The sequence below is a fragment of the Halichoerus grypus genome, chromosome 14, assembly GCF_964656455.1.
Source record: "Halichoerus grypus chromosome 14, mHalGry1.hap1.1, whole genome shotgun sequence".
Taxonomy (NCBI): Eukaryota; Metazoa; Chordata; class Mammalia; order Carnivora; family Phocidae; genus Halichoerus; species Halichoerus grypus.
This window is the reverse complement of record NC_135725.1, coordinates 49,142,669-49,162,186: the sequence shown is the minus strand read 5'-3', so window position 1 is coordinate 49,162,186 and position 19,518 is coordinate 49,142,669. Positions and strand designations below refer to the sequence as shown.

General features: G+C 38.4%; 1 protein-coding gene across 10 annotated transcripts in view; it reads left to right on the top strand.

Annotated features, from left to right (window-relative positions):
- Window positions 1-19,518, top strand: part of ELAVL2 (ELAV like RNA binding protein 2) — a 163,304-nt gene that overhangs the window by 134,607 nt on the left and 9,179 nt on the right. For all 10 annotated transcript variants that reach the window (XM_078061316.1, XM_036082681.2, XM_036082673.2 and 7 more), the window contains 2 exons: window positions 13,788-13,941; window positions 17,422-17,647. In XM_078061316.1, coding sequence (XP_077917442.1) covers window positions 13,788-13,941; window positions 17,422-17,647 — 380 coding nt within the window. The remainder of the gene's footprint in view (window positions 1-13,787; window positions 13,942-17,421; window positions 17,648-19,518) is intronic.

Sequence of the window (19,518 nt, the reverse complement as noted above, 5' to 3'; positions counted from 1 at the left end):
AGTTCATTTAAAAAAGCTTTCCCTGTGATTATTCTCTAATGTCTAATCATGTTGAGAGAAAAATACCTTGGTAGGTTGAAGTTATAAAACATTCAGTAATATTTCAGGGGTTATTCCTTTTAAATTATCTATTGAATAACTTACATCAGGTCCATAAAATATATTTGGTAAAACTTATTTTGGCTCAGGGGAGGATTTATAATAACATTCTTATTATCCTTTTTTTCCTTTTCTCATATGTATGTGTTTCACACACAAATTTTCATCTAGGTCTATGTGAGAGATAAATGCCATAAGCAATCCAAAATGTTTGTTACTCTTTTTTTTTTTTTTAATGGTGTATAGTTTATACTCATTAAGGTTTACCAAAGACAGGCTCTTCTTGAAAGAAAGTGAGGTGGTGTCCTAACGTTTTGTGCATATGCGTGTGTACATACATGCATATACACACTAGATTCCTGACAGTTGGGTTAAAACAGGCTCGAAAACACTTCTTGGCTGTTGTGGTTTAGTTGTAATATAGGTATGGGTTACAAACTGTTTTTACGTTTACAACAGGTGTTTGAAGGAATACTGTTAGAAATTTTCCTTTAGATGTTTGAGGAATAATTTTTAAGAACATTAAAGGTTTAGTAAAAATGAGTACTTCATCTTCAAGAGTCTCATCCCTTTAGGGGCTTTTACATTATATGGAATCATTGCAAGGTCAGTGGTTTGTTTCCAAGTTTGTATGGAAGGGCATATGCCTTAAAAGTTATTAATGGCCATCGTACATGTGCTTTTTTTCTTCTCCCCCCACCAAGGGCAAAGATATCAAATATAATACTAAAAAAATAATTGCAAATTGTTTTTTAAAGACTATACAATCTTGGATAGGAAATCTTAGATAGGGAACATCTGTGGGTAATGAAGTACTTAATTCTGCAAGCGTTTTGAGTGTCTAGTATGTACCAGTCAGCTTTGCTAAATGTTGGAGCCGTGCTAAAATATGACAAGATATCGTCTTGTCCTTGATGTCATTGTGTAGTAGGGAGAGACAGCACTTAGTTTATATGACTGTTTTTTTTTTCTGATGTATGATAAGGGAATGCAGAGCACAATGGGAATGGATATGTCACTGGCTGTCAAGAGAGGCCTCTGCAGTGGTTTCAGAGGTGATAGGGTTTTACAAAATAGGTTTTATCACGCAGAGCGAGAAGACAGGTATTATACATAAAGGAATGTCACATCCAAAGGCACAGAGGCCTTTATGTGACATGTACTTTTTGGAAGAAACTTACATCTGGAAACTATAAAGTGTGCTGATTCTGTCGAGTATTAACCATTGGGAGGAAAATTTGATTATACCTAGCCCCATAGTTTTACATTTATCCTTTTTTTAAGTGAAGACCTAATTCATAGAAGGAACTATAGAGATGAATTTTGGGCAGATTAATTCATTTGTTCATAGATACCTCTCTGCCTTGTTCTGCAAAGATCCATGGTAACCTGTGAGACTCATTTAAGATATTTAAAAATGGTACCAAGATGAAATTTCTCTGTGGAGTATTTAGTGTACACACAGAAATAGGATCATTATATTTTCATTACTGTATGTATAAGTAGGTCAGAGAAGACTTAGATATCTGAACCAACATTGCGGTGAAGCAGTTTTTCTTCTAGTTATAGAACAAAAGAGAACTTATTGTAGATGGTATTTAAATTAGCTTTTTAAATGGCCACACTGATTTTGGCTATTCTGCTCACCTAGCTTATGATGGGAAAATTACCACCATATTGTATATGTATCTGACCCACATATTGTATATGTGTATACATTTCTGTACATTGTCACTCCCCTGCTCATAGAAGCTTCACTGTGACATTTAAGGGCTCCAGAATCTGCCCCAACTTGTGATTACAGTGTTGTCTTTGTTCTGCAGAGATTCTTACCCTGCTCACTTGGGCTCCTCATCCTTGAGGATGCAAGTCAAAGTCTTATCTGCTGCCTTGGGTCATTCTCTGCCTATACTGCCCTGTACCAGTCATTACTTACTGACTTTATTTGGCTGTAAAAGCATTCTTTTTTTTTTTTTTTTTTTTTAACTGTATGTTACCTTTTTTTTCCCTTTGGTGGTCTGCTCTCAGAGGGCAGGCATCTTTGTCTTCAGAGCAATTCACAAAATACTTAAGCTTTTATTTAAAATTTCTGAAGGAGGGAATTTCTGTATATTGCTTACAAGGAATGGTGGAGATGTGCTCTGTATGCTCAAAGATAGGGAAATTCACAATTGAAGCGAAACCAAAAGTGAAACTGACACTTCCTGATAGGTGTTACTATTTATTGAAGACACAGTCGAATGAAGGATATATAAAGGACTTACCTGCTTTTTCTTTTGTACAGTTAATGAAGATTGAACTGTTGTTTTCCTTTTATGTGTGATTTTCTACATAGTGTCTATCAGCCTGTGTCTTTTTGTCCTTTGTCACTTTCATGTGTTTTTTTCCTCTCTCAAACCTTCGATAGGTTATGTTCAAGCCCTAGGATATGTAACCCACCAAAATTGGCTTGTTGAGAACCTTCTTCTTTTTCCACACATTACCAACCAGTGCTTGTTTACTTCTATCGTTAAACCTCTCCAGTTTACTTCTACCAAGTACCGTGGAGACCTTCTTTCGGTTTCACTTTCTAACTCAGCATTTTAATCTGTTGGCGGTGCTTTAGATCTACTAGATAGTCCAGAGCTACATAAATTATATTTTAAGTTTATTTTTGGAGGTAAAATTGTAATCTATACCTTTGGTAGTCTGGCTTTTGTTAGAGATTGCATCTGATCAAACTTCAGAATCTTGAAAGAACCCTTAAGCTACTACTGGAGAATGGTTTTCTAAGAATTGAATGAGTACATCCATTTTTCTGCAAGCCAGTTTAACTTGTGTTGTTTCCAGTGAAGCACAGAAAGCCAGATTGTTTGGACAAGCATCACACCTTCTAATCATCTTGCCGGAGAGGTACTTCAGAAAGAGCCCCTGCAGGAGTCCATGGAATATTCAGTCAGCAGGAATCGGACGGCCTCCTTGGTGGGTGGGGCTGTAGGATAGGCACATGGATAAGAATTAGTTTCAACGCTCTAGGAATTTACAGCCTAGTACTATAAAAGCTTTGTAAGTGAATTGCAGTACTCTTACCTGGGAGGTGGCGCTGAGGCAGTCTGCTGCTCTGGCAGTGTGGAGGAAGCCCCAGACACATCTGAGTATTGAGGACTAAGTACTGAGATTTCCCTTTTTCTTTAAGTTTCTCTAACGTCCTCCTAGTATATTTAGTGATAGTGTCCAAAATGAAAAATTCACAGTACACCCTGCTAGCGTAGCCACCGTACTATTTTTTTCTACTGTGAAATCACGTTGAGTCATTAGGCACTGGAATCCCATATTCAGAAGCATACCTGCAACCCTAATCTGAAATTAGGCACTGTTCCCCGAAGTCCACTTAATTATTTCTGCCACTGTCTCTCCGAAACGGAGAGGATTCTCTGTTTCCCCTCTGTTTCTCATTTTGCATCCAACTTTAGGCTCTAACAGATCTTTATGAGAGAGAATAAGGAGGTGGGAGGATTATTTAATATGCAGTAGTTTGATTAGAGAAATAAAATTAAATCGGTCTTTTCTATCAGCCCATTTAAAGATGCGGGATGTTCGCCCTATATATGACAGTAAGACACCCTTTTCTTCATGGTTCAGCCAGGCTTTGGGCTTTCCAACACACTCCCCTGCCATTGTCTTAAAAAATACTTGGAATATTGTATTGTACTATTGTAATAATTAGTAAGGGTTAATTTTGATAATAACTGCCATGGATTTGGGAGAAGTCTTATTTATTTACTCTTTGAGCTTTTTTTTTTCCTGTTAAAGTGCATACATCTTTCTTGTGCCAAATGGCCCCCCATGTGTCCTATCTGTGTCCTCTCAGAGATAATAGTTACATTTGAGTTTCTTCTTACATAAATTACGAATGCTAATGATAATACCCCTTCATACCCTGCTACTAGGATCAATTCACCTAATATATGTAACATACCAAGGGGCGCCTGAGTGGCTCAGTTGGTTAAGTGTCTTATCTTTATTTCGTCTCAGGTCATGATTTTGGGGTCCTGAGATCGAGCCCTGCGTCAGGACTCCACACTCAGTGGGGAGTCTGCTTAGGATCCCTCTCTCCTTCTGCCACACCTCCCCACCGCCCCATACCGTGTGCGTGCGCACACGCGCTTTCTCTCTCTCTCAAATAAATAAATCTTTAAAATATACATATATATATATTATATAAAACATAACAAGAACAGTGCCTGGCACATGGTAAGCATTTAATAAATGTTTGGGGCTATCATTATGTTGTTACGATTTTATATATACATGAAATTCTTTTTTTTTTTTTTTTAAAGATTTTATTTATTTATTTGAGAGAGAGAGTGAGAGAGAGTGAGCACAAGAGGGGGGAGTGGGAGAGGGAGAAGCAGACTCCCTGCTGAGCAGGTAGCCCGATGCGGGACTCGATCCCGGGACTCCAGGCAGGATCATGACCTGAGCCGAAGGCAGTCGCTTAACCAACTGAGCCACCCAGGCGCCCTATATACATGAAATTCTTATGGTATGATGAAACATTATTATGTTCTCCAGCTCTTTGTTAATGGTTTTATTTTTCCTTTTAATCCTTGTGAGGTAAGGACTGTCATTAACATCAGATTGCAAATGAAGAAATAGAGGCTTCAGAGAATGTACGGAAATTATATACGGTAGTTATATACCTGGTAAGGTAGCAGAGCCAGGACCTGAACTTAGCTCCGTGGGACTCCATGCCCTGTGTTCGAACTGCTGCATCTCTAGAGCGCTCTGGTAGAAGCATCAGTTTCTGGCCACTAGTTCAGAGTATGCTCTGTTGCAGCCAGAACTTCACCAGTAATAATGCATTTTCTTTTGCCTCTGTAAGTTTTTTGACTTAGTATTAAACTAATTCATGTTTGCCTCAATTCTAGCCTATTTATATTACCTTTTTTTTTTTTTTTTAAGTAGGCTCCACACCCAAGGTGGGGCCTGAACTCACGACCCTGATGAGATCAAGGCTTCCATGCTCTACCAACTGAGCCAGCCAGGCGTCCCTTACTTAATACTTCTAAAGATATGTGGCCAAATAGTCTCATTTCTCATTTTTAATGTTAAAAGTGAGGGAGTTTGCTTTTCCTGACCAGTACAGAAAACTGCTTAATGCAGAGAGGGTAGGAATGAACTCTAGTAGTTACAGCTGAAACTCCCAGTTTTTTTTTTCCTCCAAGCCACTTTAATCACTTTCTAAAATTTTAATGGGCTAAGTGAAGTGAAGGTATGGGATTGGAAATTCAATATGGAATATCAATGCCATTTGATAGATACCTGCTTAGACCTTAGGATGACTAATCCTCCGCTGCTGCAGTTTTCGATCTGATTTAATCCACCCCCCCTTCAGATGCCGCATCACTACTTGATCTGCTTGTTTTTTATTTTTTGTTAAATTCTTTACATGCAGAGATCTTTAGAAATTTGGAAGACATTTTTGGCCTAAATTGCATTTCAAGAATGCTTTACCGCGGGCTCCCTGTCTGCCTTTACCAACACGAGAGTCCTTGCTGAACCAACTGTATACTATAGCTAGGCAGAAGCGACAATGAAAGGGCAGATGTGATCTACTAACTTTGATACTTTACGAAATACTTTGATACTTTAATAAAATTTAAAAAAAACTGTACTTAATAAGATACAAAGATGTCTGTCAGGACAGTGTATTTGGACCCTAATTTAATTGATACACGTGCATGAAATGGATTTTGGGTAACTTTTTTTTTTAAGATTGTATTTATTAGAGAGCAGGAGAGAGCAAGCATGAGCAGGGGGAGCAGTAGGCTTCCCACTGAGCGGGACTCAATCCCAGGTCCCTGGGATCATGACAGACTCAATCCCAGGCCCCTGGGATCATGACAGACTCAATCCCAGGCCCCTGGGATCATGACAGAGAGAAAGGCAGACGCTTAACCTACTGAGCCACCCAGGTGTCCCTGATTTGGGTAGCATTTAATAGACTCTGCTCAGTGTAGTTTTTCAGAGTCTGAGTTTAAGATGTGTGAAAAAGGAAATCTAATTTGTCAAGTATCCAGTTTATGATGAGTTGCTTAATACAAATCTTATAACCAGCACACTTTTTTGTTTTTCTGTTGCTGTTCTGTAGTTTTAGTGTTGTTTTTAATAATGCCATATATGATCACTTTATTCCTACAACATTACTTATTCTTTGGTTTATTTTTAAGTTGGATATAAGAATCAACTGCTTTGAATTTTATTTAATGTTGTTGCACTGAAACTTGGAAATGATGTGAAGCTAGGTAGTCTCTCTAGTGTAATATACCCAGTTGCTGTTTTCCCTTTCTGTTAAATGATATGAGATTTTTTTTTTTTTTAAAGCATGTTTAATACCTAAAATACTCTGACTATTCGGGGTACATTTTAATTTACTTGGTGTAAAGCAATAGTCCCCAAATTCTTGGTTTGATTTTTCTCTCTTCAGCTGCCCTCCCTTCCCCCTGTCTCTCTTAGTTCTTTTTCAGACATTTCGTAAATGGTTCTCAGGCAATACTAGTAGAAGAAATACAGGATCTGTCCTAAGGAAAGGACCCATTTTGATGTATTTCAGATTTTCTTATGTGAATAGAAGAAAAAATTTAGCAGAGCTAAAGTTCTTACCTTCTTGCATATCTCTTCTGGTATCTCCTTGTAAATGTCTGATCATCCTCCCAGTAATTGTCATTTTGCTAGAAACTTGTATGATTTCAGACTGTTGCAGCCAGTGGTGTAGTGGAAAATCCCTTGCTCTGTGTCTTTGGACAAGTCATATCACCTTTGTGTGCCTCAGCCTCCCTCTTTCCTAAATATCAAGAAATTGGGCTAAATGATCTTTCTTTTTGCTCCAAAATTAAGACCCCCTCTCCCCCTAGCAACATTATTCTGTCAAAGATTTTATTGCCTCTGGGGATTTGAGTCCCCAATTTGTGAAATGAAACTTCATTCTTGACATGTTTAATGGCATCTGCACAGAGCCTATGCACAGAGTACCATCACATACGACGTTTGCTATATCACAAAGCAGATTATGGCCCCTCCTAACTTTTTAGACAAGATTTCAAACATGAAGTTTCCCCACTTAGTGTGTGATTATAAATCCTCTTCATTACAGTAAATGTGTGGCAGGTACCAGGGTGTGCAAAGTAGGGTAAAGACAAGGTTTCTTACTTTAAGGACGCAAGACAGGATAAAAGACAAGTTTGTCTTGGCTTGCTCCGTGTGGACAAGAACAAGATGTGTGTGATGCAGGTTGGGTACCGTACGGCAAGGGTACTAACTTGGACTGGATGAGAGTGGACGTGAGGCACTTGGTGATGCCCTTGTTGAGTCCAAAGTGACTCACATTTTGTTGAGTGGGAGGAGCAGGTTGTACTAGAACAGGGAAGTAAGAGAGGAAGGTTTGGAAAACTACTGAAGGTTGTGTGTGTTTATATAGAAAAGGGAGTCAGTGCCCCGAGCATAAAGAACTAAGAAATTTGAAATTAATCTTAAAGCATTAGGGAGCCCCGGAGGGATTCGAAGCAGAGAAGAACACAATCAAATGTGTTCCATGGTGTTGCTTGAATTAAAACAATCTTTATGAGACTTAAAGCATTTAACAGATCAAGTCTCAGTAAAATTTGAGGTCTCACATGTATTTTCCACTGATGTAGTTTTCTGAATTCTGCGTCTTGGAATACCTATTAAAGGTAACTCCCCTAATCTATAATACCCTTTTTAAGCCTTCCTGCTAGGGGTGATTATTGCTTTTAGCTCTAACACCTTTGCTAGAGCTAATCTTTAATTTCTTATGGACTTATTTCCGTATGCTTTGTTCTCTCAGGGTTACTCATTTGCAACCCTTTGTGAAACATGCATGCCCTTAAAAAACTTAATCTTAGGCTGTGATATGTATATGCCTTGATGTGTGTTTGAGACTTGTTCCTGGCAGGGTTTTGCATTTAGAAGCAGATAAAAGTACAGTCTTCCTTTTGGGTGAATTTGGGTCTGTGGCCTGAATTGTGGTTGGAGATCACATCCTTCTATGTACTTTACTTCTGAGCTCTTTTGGAGGGTCCGGTGTAGCCACCTGTCTGTAGAGGCTTAATGCTGCCACAAGACCTTTGCTACACTCTACCAGAGCTAACTTTTACTTAATGAGATTGTCATTTTTTCAGACAGCCCCATCAAGACTCCATTTTTTGATATGAACAGCAATTAATTCTCAGTTTAAATAGGCACAAGCGTGACCTTGTCCACTCCTTTCAGCTGATGAGATTGAATGGAGCTTTTCAAAAAAAGTGGGAAGTGGCAAGGATCTAATTTTTAGGTTTAATGTTTATAGTCCTGGGTCAGTAATTGACAAGTGATAGAAAAGTTGTTCGGTGGTGATCTTGCCAGTGGGAGATTTTTCAAATGTCCTTAGTTTAATAAAGAAGGAATTGCTTTGTTCATTTATAGACCTTATCTCTTTAATCTGTTGGTATTAATGTCCACTATCACTGATCTTTCCTTGATGAATCAGAGAGAAATGAGAGCAGTTGTGTTTTTGGACAGAGGCATTTCGATGGACTTCTAATGAAAGTAATGTACTGGGATTTTAAACTTTACTATGTACGTGTAATAAAGAACTAATTCTTATCCAAAAGATATTTTCCTTCCTTTTAATTCTGTGTATTTTGATTAACTTGTGTTTTGATAGCCCATTCTTAGTATATGTGTTACTTGTCCTTGAATGTTTAATGTATAATTAGTTTTAGTTGCTGATGAAGGAATGAGTTTTTAATTACAAGGAATATATTGTTTCAAACTATTCCATTTTCAAGACCTAATTACTTTGATAAATCTATTTTTATCTCTATTTTGTCCAGTGTGATCTCATTTGTGAGGAACAATTTGAGAAGCCATTGGTTAGAGCGTTTATTTGCTTGGTACTTCTGACTGCTTCCTTTCCTGCCCCTCAAGTAATCTCAGTATTGCTTGTCTTTGTTTATTATATCACTTGTAGGGTTGTGAGAAATTCCAGAATAAACCTGAGTTTTAAATTGCTGTCTTTGGAGTAGATTGGTGTTCAGTGTTGTACTCCCTGTACCATCTTTAAATATTTAAATTGCAGGCTCTCTGGCTGCCTCTTAAATTAGATCCTTCACTTAGTAGTTTTGACATTTCATAACCTTGCTCCTCAGGCATTAAATACTCACCTGTTTAAATGGCAGTGAAAATTTAAAATCCAAACCCATTCTGTTAATCCAGTGAATGTAGATTGGAGAACAGCTTGCAGTTGGTGAAGGAAGAAGCTATTTTGACCCCACTGGGACGTATGCTGGAGGTTCATTGTATTGAAGTATTTCTAATACATAATTTGCCATAAAACAAAACCATCTCTTGGGTCTTCTCCAAGAGGTTTTAACCTTGAAGAACGATAAAAATAGACTTAACACTCTGAGGTTTAAGATAGCTCAAGAGTGGTTCTCCTAGTGATTCAAGGCACCAGTACAAGCTTCACATCCACAGAAAAATCAGAATGGAGAAGGTTGCTGATAATTTCTAGATATAAAATTCTGTCTGGAAACTGATTTGAATCTCCAAGTACAAGTCCTTATCCCACTGGGGGAGTCGTCTTCCTACTTTGATCTAAGTACATTCCATTGATAATCCTATGAAATGGAAGAAGAAGAAATACTTGTCTTGGAAGGGATGATGTTATTGACAGTGATGTCTTTGATAGAGCAGGGGAGGGGCCTGTTAATCCTGAGAAACAAAGGTGTAGGGGCCAGACGTAACCCCTTGGTCTGGGAGAGGGATGGTTGCCCTTCCTTACATTTTTATTTCTTGGAAATGGATGAGGGATAGAGGGGAGATACATTGCTCATTTAATTCATTCTAAGAATTAGAAAGTAATAAAAACTAATTTAAAAATTCTAATTACCATGCAGTTTCTGCAGTAAATCTCAATTAGTGACCACTCATTCTTGGGAGAAGTTACTTTTTAGAAATATTAATGGAAAATGAAATAAAATAACTTTGACCTAACTATAATTTCTAGTGTCATCCTCTTCTGTCTTAGCTCAATTTCACTGTGTGTGTGTGTGTGTCTGTATGTTTATAAGAAACAACCAAGATTCATTTAATTTTTCCAAACTTTCAAAACAAAAGTTACTATAGTGTGGTAAATTGTAGAAAGAAAACTGGACAAGGATACAAGGACATGGGGTCAGAAGATCAGTTTGAATCCAGTGGTATGTAACATTAGGCATGTTATTTACCTTGTCTATACCTATTTGCCCAGCTATAAAATACTAATGTGCGCCTTACCTCTCACAAACAAAACACCCTATTTGAAAATGCTTTTGCACATGGTGAAGTCTCGTAAGTCCCTAAGTGTAAATTAAATGGAAATATTATTTGTTACTACCGTGAGTTTATATGCAATGTAGTCACCTCTGTCCTGCCTGTGGTGATGGGAACCAGTTCCTGACGAAGTTACTGAAAAATACTCTTGAGGAGGCTTATTATTGGTTCTTGGAGCCCTTTTAACGTGGTTGCATTCTAAAAACGTACCCAGGATTTGTTTTAATCAGGTATGGTAGGACGTGCAGACATGGAAATGATTGTTATGAAGAAAGAAGTTTATAGTTACAGATCTTTAGAAACAGGGGGTGCAACATGACATGTAGGGCCACATGGGGAAGCATCAGGGATGGTCAAGAGGCAGAGAGGAGGGCAGAGCATGGCCCAGAGCTTTTATTGGAGTTCCTAGTGGGAAGTAAAGGGCGAGGCAGAGTAGGTGTGCTGAATGGGTTTAGCATTGGTTAGTTTGAGTAATTTTGGAGGACTCTAGCCTGGTGGGGGGTAGGGGTTCCTAGTTGTCAGGCATCTGGCTCTGGGGTTAGGGCAGGGGGGATAGGCTTGGTGTGTGAGAATTTGATAAAGGAGTTATGGCTGTGGGCTCTGGATTGGTTGTTTATAAATCAAAGGCATGCTCACAGGGGAGTCATTTACTATCTCCCAGGAAGTAGCTATCCCTGGGAGGGGCAGTCTCTCCAGGATCAAGGCCCCAGATGCTAGAGCATCAAGAATACAGAAAATAAAATATTGTCAGTACAGGCTGAGAATTAAAGAAGCAATGTGAACTCAAGACCAGATGTTGAAGAAAAAAAAAAGCAGATAACATAACTGACCCAAGTATGTTTTCAAAGCTTTTATATAAGCACTAAATATAAACCCGTTTTCCTAAATATATTTTAGGATAACTTTTAAAACACTCCACCCACACTCTTCTGAAATGCACAGAGCAGTAAATGTCACTGCATGAGTAAATTATTCTGGAACACAGTAATGGACTCAGGTTACTCTCAACTTTAATGGTCTGTGTCTTTACCTATATTCTCAGATGCATGGAGAAGTAAATAATATTTATAGTCACCTAGGTTTTTAGGTTCTGTGCTAAGAATTTTATGTAGATTAGAAATTATTTTATTAAAAAAATTATTTTATTAATCCTAATAACTATACAAAGAAGGTCCAGTTATGTGATAATAGACTTACATAATTTATGCAAGTTCACCGAGCCTTTAATGACTTGCACATAGTTTTGGGCCCAGGCATACTGGTTAGAGAGCTGTCCCCTATAACTACATTATACTACTTCATGCCTTGCTTGAGCCCATGCTTCATCAGCCCTTGGAAGGGAGCCTCCCAGCTTAACTTTGAGAATATGCAGATGCTGACTCCGTTGCCTGTGGGAAGTGGCTCTTGCTAAAGGGAACTCTTCAGTCGCTGATCCGGAGCAGACCAACAGCTGACTTGCTGAGAGCTCCCTGCACTGACAGCAAGAGTTTAAGTGGTGGGATTTTTAGCTTACCCTGATAATTGAGAATTGTGCTTTAGAAAAGAAACTGGGTATTCATTTTTTCATACCGCTGAGTGCATGTGTAATTCATTTGCTTTGTTTTTTCAGTTAATAGCAGTCCCAAGACTAGATTCCACTTGAATTATTTTGGTGATCACTTGGAATTTTCCTTCATTTCTTATTTTTAACATTTAAGTTCCCCAGTCTTCATTCTTCTTAAGTGTTTAGGTGTAGAGAAAAAGCACATGTGAATAGTTATCTATGCTCTCTACCACTATTCTAAATTCCTTGTGTTTGTAGGATAAGACAGTGCTCACTTGACTTCAGATACAGTCTTTGGACCAATAGGTGTATTTTCACTAGTTAATGAGCAAATTTGTTGAATAAAAGATAAGAATATTAAATGTTAACACTAGCGGGGCAGGGATGAAAGATAGCAAGACTTTTATAAAGGAGTATAAAACCTGGCTTTTTTTCTTTCCCCCTGAAAAGCCAAAAATAAAAAGGTGATAACACTGTGGACATAATTTAAACCATGAGGAAAATATTTGAAAATACCAAAAGCTTGTTTAAATTGAAAAGATGGTGTTTTTTTGTTGTTGTTGTTTTTGTAATGAACAATGGACTAGATTAAAGGTGGATACTAATAGATAAAAGTAGCAAGCAGAAGTTATCATGTTATGGTACCTGAAAAATCAATCTGAGTTAGACCCACTGGCCATTTTTATGAATGATCTGAAAGATGGGGGCTGTATTGTGCAGTTCTTGCAGTTAGATAGTCCAGGAAAAACCAGAGAGAATGTGGTCAGGAATAGCACGTGAGACTTAGAACTATCTGAAAATTGGCAGAGATAGATGTAAGCAAAGAGCCGTTGATTATAATTTGGGCAAGCTCTTGATGACTGCATGAACTGTCCCTTAAATCCTCTGGTCTAGCAAGCTGGTATGGACCCACAGGATCAGTGGGGTATTAGATGGGTTTTACTCAGCAAATATTCAAGGATCTATCACATGCCAAGATATTGAGGATAACCATGATAAGAAAGAGAGATGTAGTTCCTTAGAGCTTACGTGAAGAATGTTGATTACAAATAAATACAGGCAGACTTATTTTGTCTTCCATCCTTCTAGAATTTTGGACACTATTTCTTAAAGAGAGGAAGCATTTTGAAAGGATACATAAAATGGTAGGTAGAGCCAATAAAGGGACTCAAGACCTTTTGGAAAAATCAATGTTACAGAGACTTGTAGACAAGAAGACAAAAAGCAAAGAATAACAAGGGATCTAGCTCTTTCACATACTTAAATTTCTGGGAGTTTAGGGATGATAGAAAGTTATTTTGGCAATGAATCTAAAAGGCATACTTATGGATAATAGGGTGACTTTTTAGAAACTTTGTACCACCACCTGCAGAGATGGGAGAGGCTCAAAAACAGGTCACAAGAATGTGTTGGATGAATTGAGAGTCCTTAAGCGTAATTATTCGATTGAGCTTACATTCCTGGTTTAGGGGGTTGGCCCCACTGAGGACAGCCTATTACCATGAGTAGTACTGTGCTCTGTGATTTGTTTTGAAAACCTGCAAACCTAGGGATAAATACTCTATCTTTTCTTCTCCCTCCCCCCCCCCCCCGCCCCTGGAGGGAGTGGCATTTCCCATTTGTTGAGCATTTTCTCCAGAAATGAGTAAAACTGTTAACACCGGACCTGCTTTAACTTCACTGTTACGTTCTCTGTATGGAAAAGCTGCTGACTAACTTTAGACAGTCCTTGAGTTTCTGAAGGGAGGGAACTGAGTGTGCGTGAATGCTTAACTTCATTTTCCTTTCCTAGGTTTCCTATGCTCGCCCAAGTTCAGCTTCTATCAGAGATGCGAATTTGTACGTCAGCGGACTTCCGAAAACAATGACCCAGAAGGAGTTGGAGCAGCTCTTTTCACAGTATGGCCGCATCATTACTTCTCGTATTCTTGTTGACCAGGTCACTGGTAAGTAGGCAGCTGCCCTACACAATCTTTTACACTTTCTGAGTGGCACATTGTGGAATAGTCTGCCTTTCCATACAGCAGTCTTGCCTCTGGTACACATCAAAGGTATATGTGGACCAGAAAATGCAATTTTCTGCTGGAATTGTTCATAAATATGCATGGATAAAAATAGATTGTGGAGTGGAGTGAGTGAGCTTGAGTCATTTCCACCCCGAAGAGGCAGGTTCGAAGTCTGTTTTATGGCATGTAATAAATTTGTAGGTGGTATAATCCTCATTTACAAGCTGCTGCGTGAAGAAAGCCCCTATCCTCCTCATAAAGTACTCCTCCTAAAAACAGTCTTGTTTTTTTGTAAAAAGCATAGTTTAATGCAGCAGTATGTACCTTGTTCTCTAAGGGAGGATGACACTGTGTCCACACTAGCGTTCGGGCTGGTTTCCAGGTCCATGCTGTATCAGATGGGCATGTGTAAGAGTTTGACATTTTGAATGTTAAAAATGTATTTTATGCCTGGTATAACTTTTGACCAAACCGAAATGAGGAGACTGATAGGTTTTTATTAAAACTTTTGTAAGGGAGCTCTTCTGCCAGAGCTTTTAAAGAAAAGCTAGCAGTAAAGATTTGATTATGGATTTTAAAGAATAAATTATAATTTTCTACTATAAAAACAATGTGTATTCTTTTTAAAAACATATTGAAAACAGAGAAACATGGTAAGGAGGGGAAAATTAAGTAGTGCCATATACTCAAGCAGTCACATTAAGATTTTGTGAGTTTTGGGGAAAACATTATGATAGAGTTTCCTCTTTAATTTTCTTTGTGTTTCTTCCTTTTCTTTCCTCTCACTTTCCCTGTTTTCTTTCTCCTTTTTCTCTGTCTCTTCTAATACCACCCGAGGAGATTGCATCATCGTGTATTACAATGTCTGTTTTCTTTCTAAGGGAAGCAGTGGATAATCTCTTACAATCCTTTGTATTTCTGTGGGCCTGTTATTTCTCTTCTTTCATTTCTGATTTTGAGTCCTCTCTCTTTTTTGTGTTGATGTATCTGGCTAGAGGTTTATCAGTTTTGTTGATCTTTTCAAAGAAGCAGCTCCTGGTCTCACTGATCTGTTGTCTTTTTAGATTCTACATCATTTTTTTCTGCTCTAATCTTAAAAAAAAAAAAAAAAAAAAAGATGCAGTAGATTAACTACAGAATAAAATCAGGCCAAGTTGTTAATTCAAGTGAAGATCTGACTTTGAACAGAAGCAGCCCGTGTTCTGCTCCCCTGTGCTGTTAATTGGCTTCATACATAAGAAGCATCCTCCTTAGAGTTCTGGGTAGAGAGATATTATATACATGCTTGGGAGAATGGCCTATAGGTTTTGCTGTATGAAGAAAATTTTGTCTAGGGAAGGAATATAAAAAATATGGTCTTTTCATCATAGCTGCATTTTATAATCTTCCTTGTACATTCTGTATCACACAGACTGCTAGTTGGTTAAATAGAAGAAATCCAGATCTAGCAATCCAGGTAAATTTGCTTTAAGCAACAGAAATGCCCTTTTTTTTGGTTCATATCATTCATGCTTTTTAATTCATAATTCTTAATGAAAACCTGGTGAGTGGAGAGTAGATTTCACTTCTGTTACCGAAGTCCCATCTCTTTAACTCTGAAGGTGGGCATTGTACCAAGCCTTTGGGTTATTCTTTTTTTTTTTTTTTTTTTTTAAGATTTATTTCAGAGAGAGAGAGAGTGAGAGTGTGCACTCACAAGTGGGTGGAGGGGCAGAGGGAGAGGATCTCAAGCAGACTCCCCACGGAGCACCAAGCCAGACTTTGGGCTCCATCTCACAACCCATGAGATCATGACCTGAGCCGAAACTTAGAGTCAGATGCTTAACCGACTGAGCCAGCCAGGTGCCCCCCATTTTGGGTTATTCTGATGCATGCTCAAGTTAGAGGACCTCAGGTTTAGGTGACTCAGTCTGTGTGGAGGCTATTGCATTGCTAATCTAATGCTTTCCTCATGGAATAGTTAAGCTCTAGGGGTTATTAATTCTTCATGTTAGTGGATAGCTAAAAGAATACATTTACTGTCATTTCACCATTTTATCTTTACTCTTTATACTTAACGACTTTCAAGGTGAAATTATTCACTTTACCTGAAATGGAAAAGAAAACCCTGCAATTTTGTTATTCAGCCATCAGGTGGTGATAGTGTACAGCTGATAAAACTTAAATAGGAAAGGAAAAGTGGTATGGGCTGAGGTAAGTGTATATGGAAGAAATGCCTCCACCTTAGAATAAAATTCTAAGCCATTGAACTTACACAGTGTTAATTATAAAGCAAGTAGAACTTCATTCCTTTTTAAAGTTCCTATAAATCATGATGGTCTAGTACATTTTCTCAGCCTGTCTTTCTCAATAACCTTTCGTTCTATTCTTAATTGACATACTCTGAATCATCTAGACTTTTCTAGCTACTAGTCCCAAGCTAGTACAGCTAGTACCAATTTGCTTGCCAAGAAAGCATTTCCCTACACCTGTTTATCTCTGGATGGCCAGCTGTGGCCACCCCACCTCAACTGGCCCAGTAGAGCTAATTAAATGGAATGGGTTGGGTTTTTCTCTGCCATTTTTCAAAAGCTGGACCAGTATTTGGCCATCCCTCTGCTTTCCTATTCTTGTCTCTCAGAGTGGGGAGAGCATGAGACAGAGAATGGCATTTCCATAGGACCAATACTGCTAAAGCCAGAAAGCTTTGAGGCTTTATTTCTATTTTCTTTATTTTAAAAATGTAGGTCCTCTTTTATCCCTTTTTCTCCATATAATATTGTTTCTCTCATAAAGTATAGCTAGTTAAAATCAGTGGGGGGAGTTTCAGGGAACTGGAAAAGCCTCTTCAGACATTTTTCTTAGCGGGCCAGTATCCTATGTAATATTACTAAGTAGAACTTTATTCAAAAATTTAGCTGAAATATCTTTCAACCACTGTGATGTGTTTTTAGCATAGCTTTTTAGCATTTTTAGCAAGTGCCTGGTTCTGTTCTCCTCGTTACAAGAGAGGAAGCTCCTGTGCCCTTCATTTCTGAGCTACTTATCCAATACTGTAATTTGAGAAATAGAAATCAAGCATGCTGTTGTTGACATTATTAAAGACAAGAGAGTATATGCGGAGAGAGAAGGCGGCAGGTAGGGAGAACATGGACATATTTGCCTGCTTTCTGTTTGTCTGGGCTTATTGGTAGGTATGTAATAATGGGTATTCAGATTGTATAGATGACTTCATGCATTAAAAAAAATACAAAATTGTGATTCTAGACTGACTTGCTACTAAGGTAAGGTAAAACTTTCCTCCTCCTGTGATTTTGTGGCAGATGTTACATGTGGGTGAAAACATGTTTTGAGAAGGAAAAATTAATTTATCCTTTCTTCTCTCCCTCCCTTCTCCTTCCGCTTCCTCTTTCCCAAATCCTTACCCAAATCTACCAATAGGCATATCAAGGGGTGTAGGGTTTATTCGATTTGACAAGCGGATTGAAGCAGAAGAAGCTATCAAAGGCCTAAATGGCCAGAAACCTCCTGGTGCCACAGAGCCAATCACTGTAAAGTTTGCTAATAATCCAAGCCAAAAAACCAATCAGGCCATCCTTTCCCAGCTGTACCAGTCTCCAAACAGAAGGTATCCAGGACCACTAGCTCAGCAGGCACAGCGTTTTAGGTAAGTATGGTCTGGTTCTTATGCCCAGCTACTACACTCAGAACTCTCAGGTTCACTGCGCAATACTTTTGTTGACAGGATTCTGGTTTGCTCTTACTGTTGGTGGTGGTCTCTTTCTTTTTCTTACGGGCACAGAGGAAACCTCTTTGGGGTGTAGTGTCTTTTGCTAATGTTGAAGGTGGTAACGAAAAAGGACAATAAGCTATAGCGGTCGTTCTTAAATGGGGAGTAATTTTGCCCCTCAGGACATTTGGCAGCATCTGGAGACATTTATGTGGGCACAACTTGGGTGCGGGTGCTCCTGGAATCTACTGGGTAGAGGTCAGGGATGCTGCTGAACATCCTACAGTGTAGTATAACCCCCAACAGCAGCAAATCATCTAACCCCAAACATCAATAGTGCGAGGCTGAGAAACCCTGACCTACGGAATGCTGGGTTCTGTTTCCAGTGCTTCTGATTTCCCCTTTCTAGTTTTTTTTCTTGGTAAGATTTTATTCTCGTATTTTAGCTTTTAGGTCAAGCTCTTTCAGTTACTTTGTTTTATAATATGTACATCACTAAGGAGATACAACCTATGTGAAAACATTAAGTTTCTACAAATGGATCCCTCTCCCCTTTTAAAATTTTTATTTCTTGTATTTTAGGGGTTGGCAAACCTCCTCTATAAAGGGCTGGATAGTAAATATTTTAGGCTTTGGGGGTCATGGTCTCTGTAGCATATAGATCCTTTTTTTAAACAGCTCTTTAAAAATATAAAAGCCAATCTTCACTCCTGGGCTATACAGAAACATGGCAGTGTGGATTTGGCCTGTGGGTGGTGGTTTTCAGACCCCTGTGTAGTCCGTAGAATGACTATGCATCTTCAGCCCAAAGAAGACATTCTATCTTGTAGACAAGCATAAATATTTCAGTTTTTCAAGTTTTAATTTAAACCTGGGGTAACAATCAAATCAAGAGTCATTTTAATCTGCATGTGAGAACAGTGACTTTAAAACATTAAACACAGCACAAAGAACTTCTGGTTTCATAAGCAAAGCCACCCAGTTTTTTTTCAAGAACATTTTTTAATATCCTTTTTGGCCATATGATATACTGCAGCCATAATTCCATCTAACCCCATACTAATATTTCTTTTTTTTTTTTTTTTTTAAATCCCAAGTGCATTATCAGTTTTCTTTCATTCCTTGCAGGGGCAGAATAGTTAATAACCAAAAATAGGATCACAAATGTAACTTAATGAGGAGTTATGTTTTTGAGCTTAAATCACATGCATTTTTTCATGGGGGTATTAATAGAGTGTTAAAGAGTGGAGATAAAATCGGTCAGATACCTGCTTTTAAAAATATACTCAACTGTGTCACCTGAGGTGTGAGAAAGAAATTCGCCATAAACACTGTGTTCAGTTCCTACTTAGGCTAGCTTTTGCCCTGGCAGAAAAGGTGGTACTGTCAGAAGGATCCATTTGAAACTGGATGACTGGGTTACCCAGTTGGTTGAGCCTGTGTTCACTCTCTGCTTTAAACTTTGCGATGTTGAAAAAAAACAAAACAAAAACAACACATTGTCAGGAAACACTGCTCCCTTTGACTATGGTGGGTGGTCGAGGCCATGGCTGTAGGGGGAGAGATGCATTGGAACAACTTGATACTTGCCCTTGTGGAGAAAAATCTTAAAAAAAACCGTTTGTTTTTGTTTGGTTTTTTAGCTCTGCCTATAGGTTTCCTGCGTGGCATCTTAAAGTGAATAATATTTTCTGCAAATTTTGCAGACTTGAACGAATTTTAGAGGTGTTTCCTGGACAGCCTCTTCAGTTAACTTCAGAACTCCTTGGGGTCTAGAAAAGAGTTTTGAGCTTACATGGAGGTTCTTT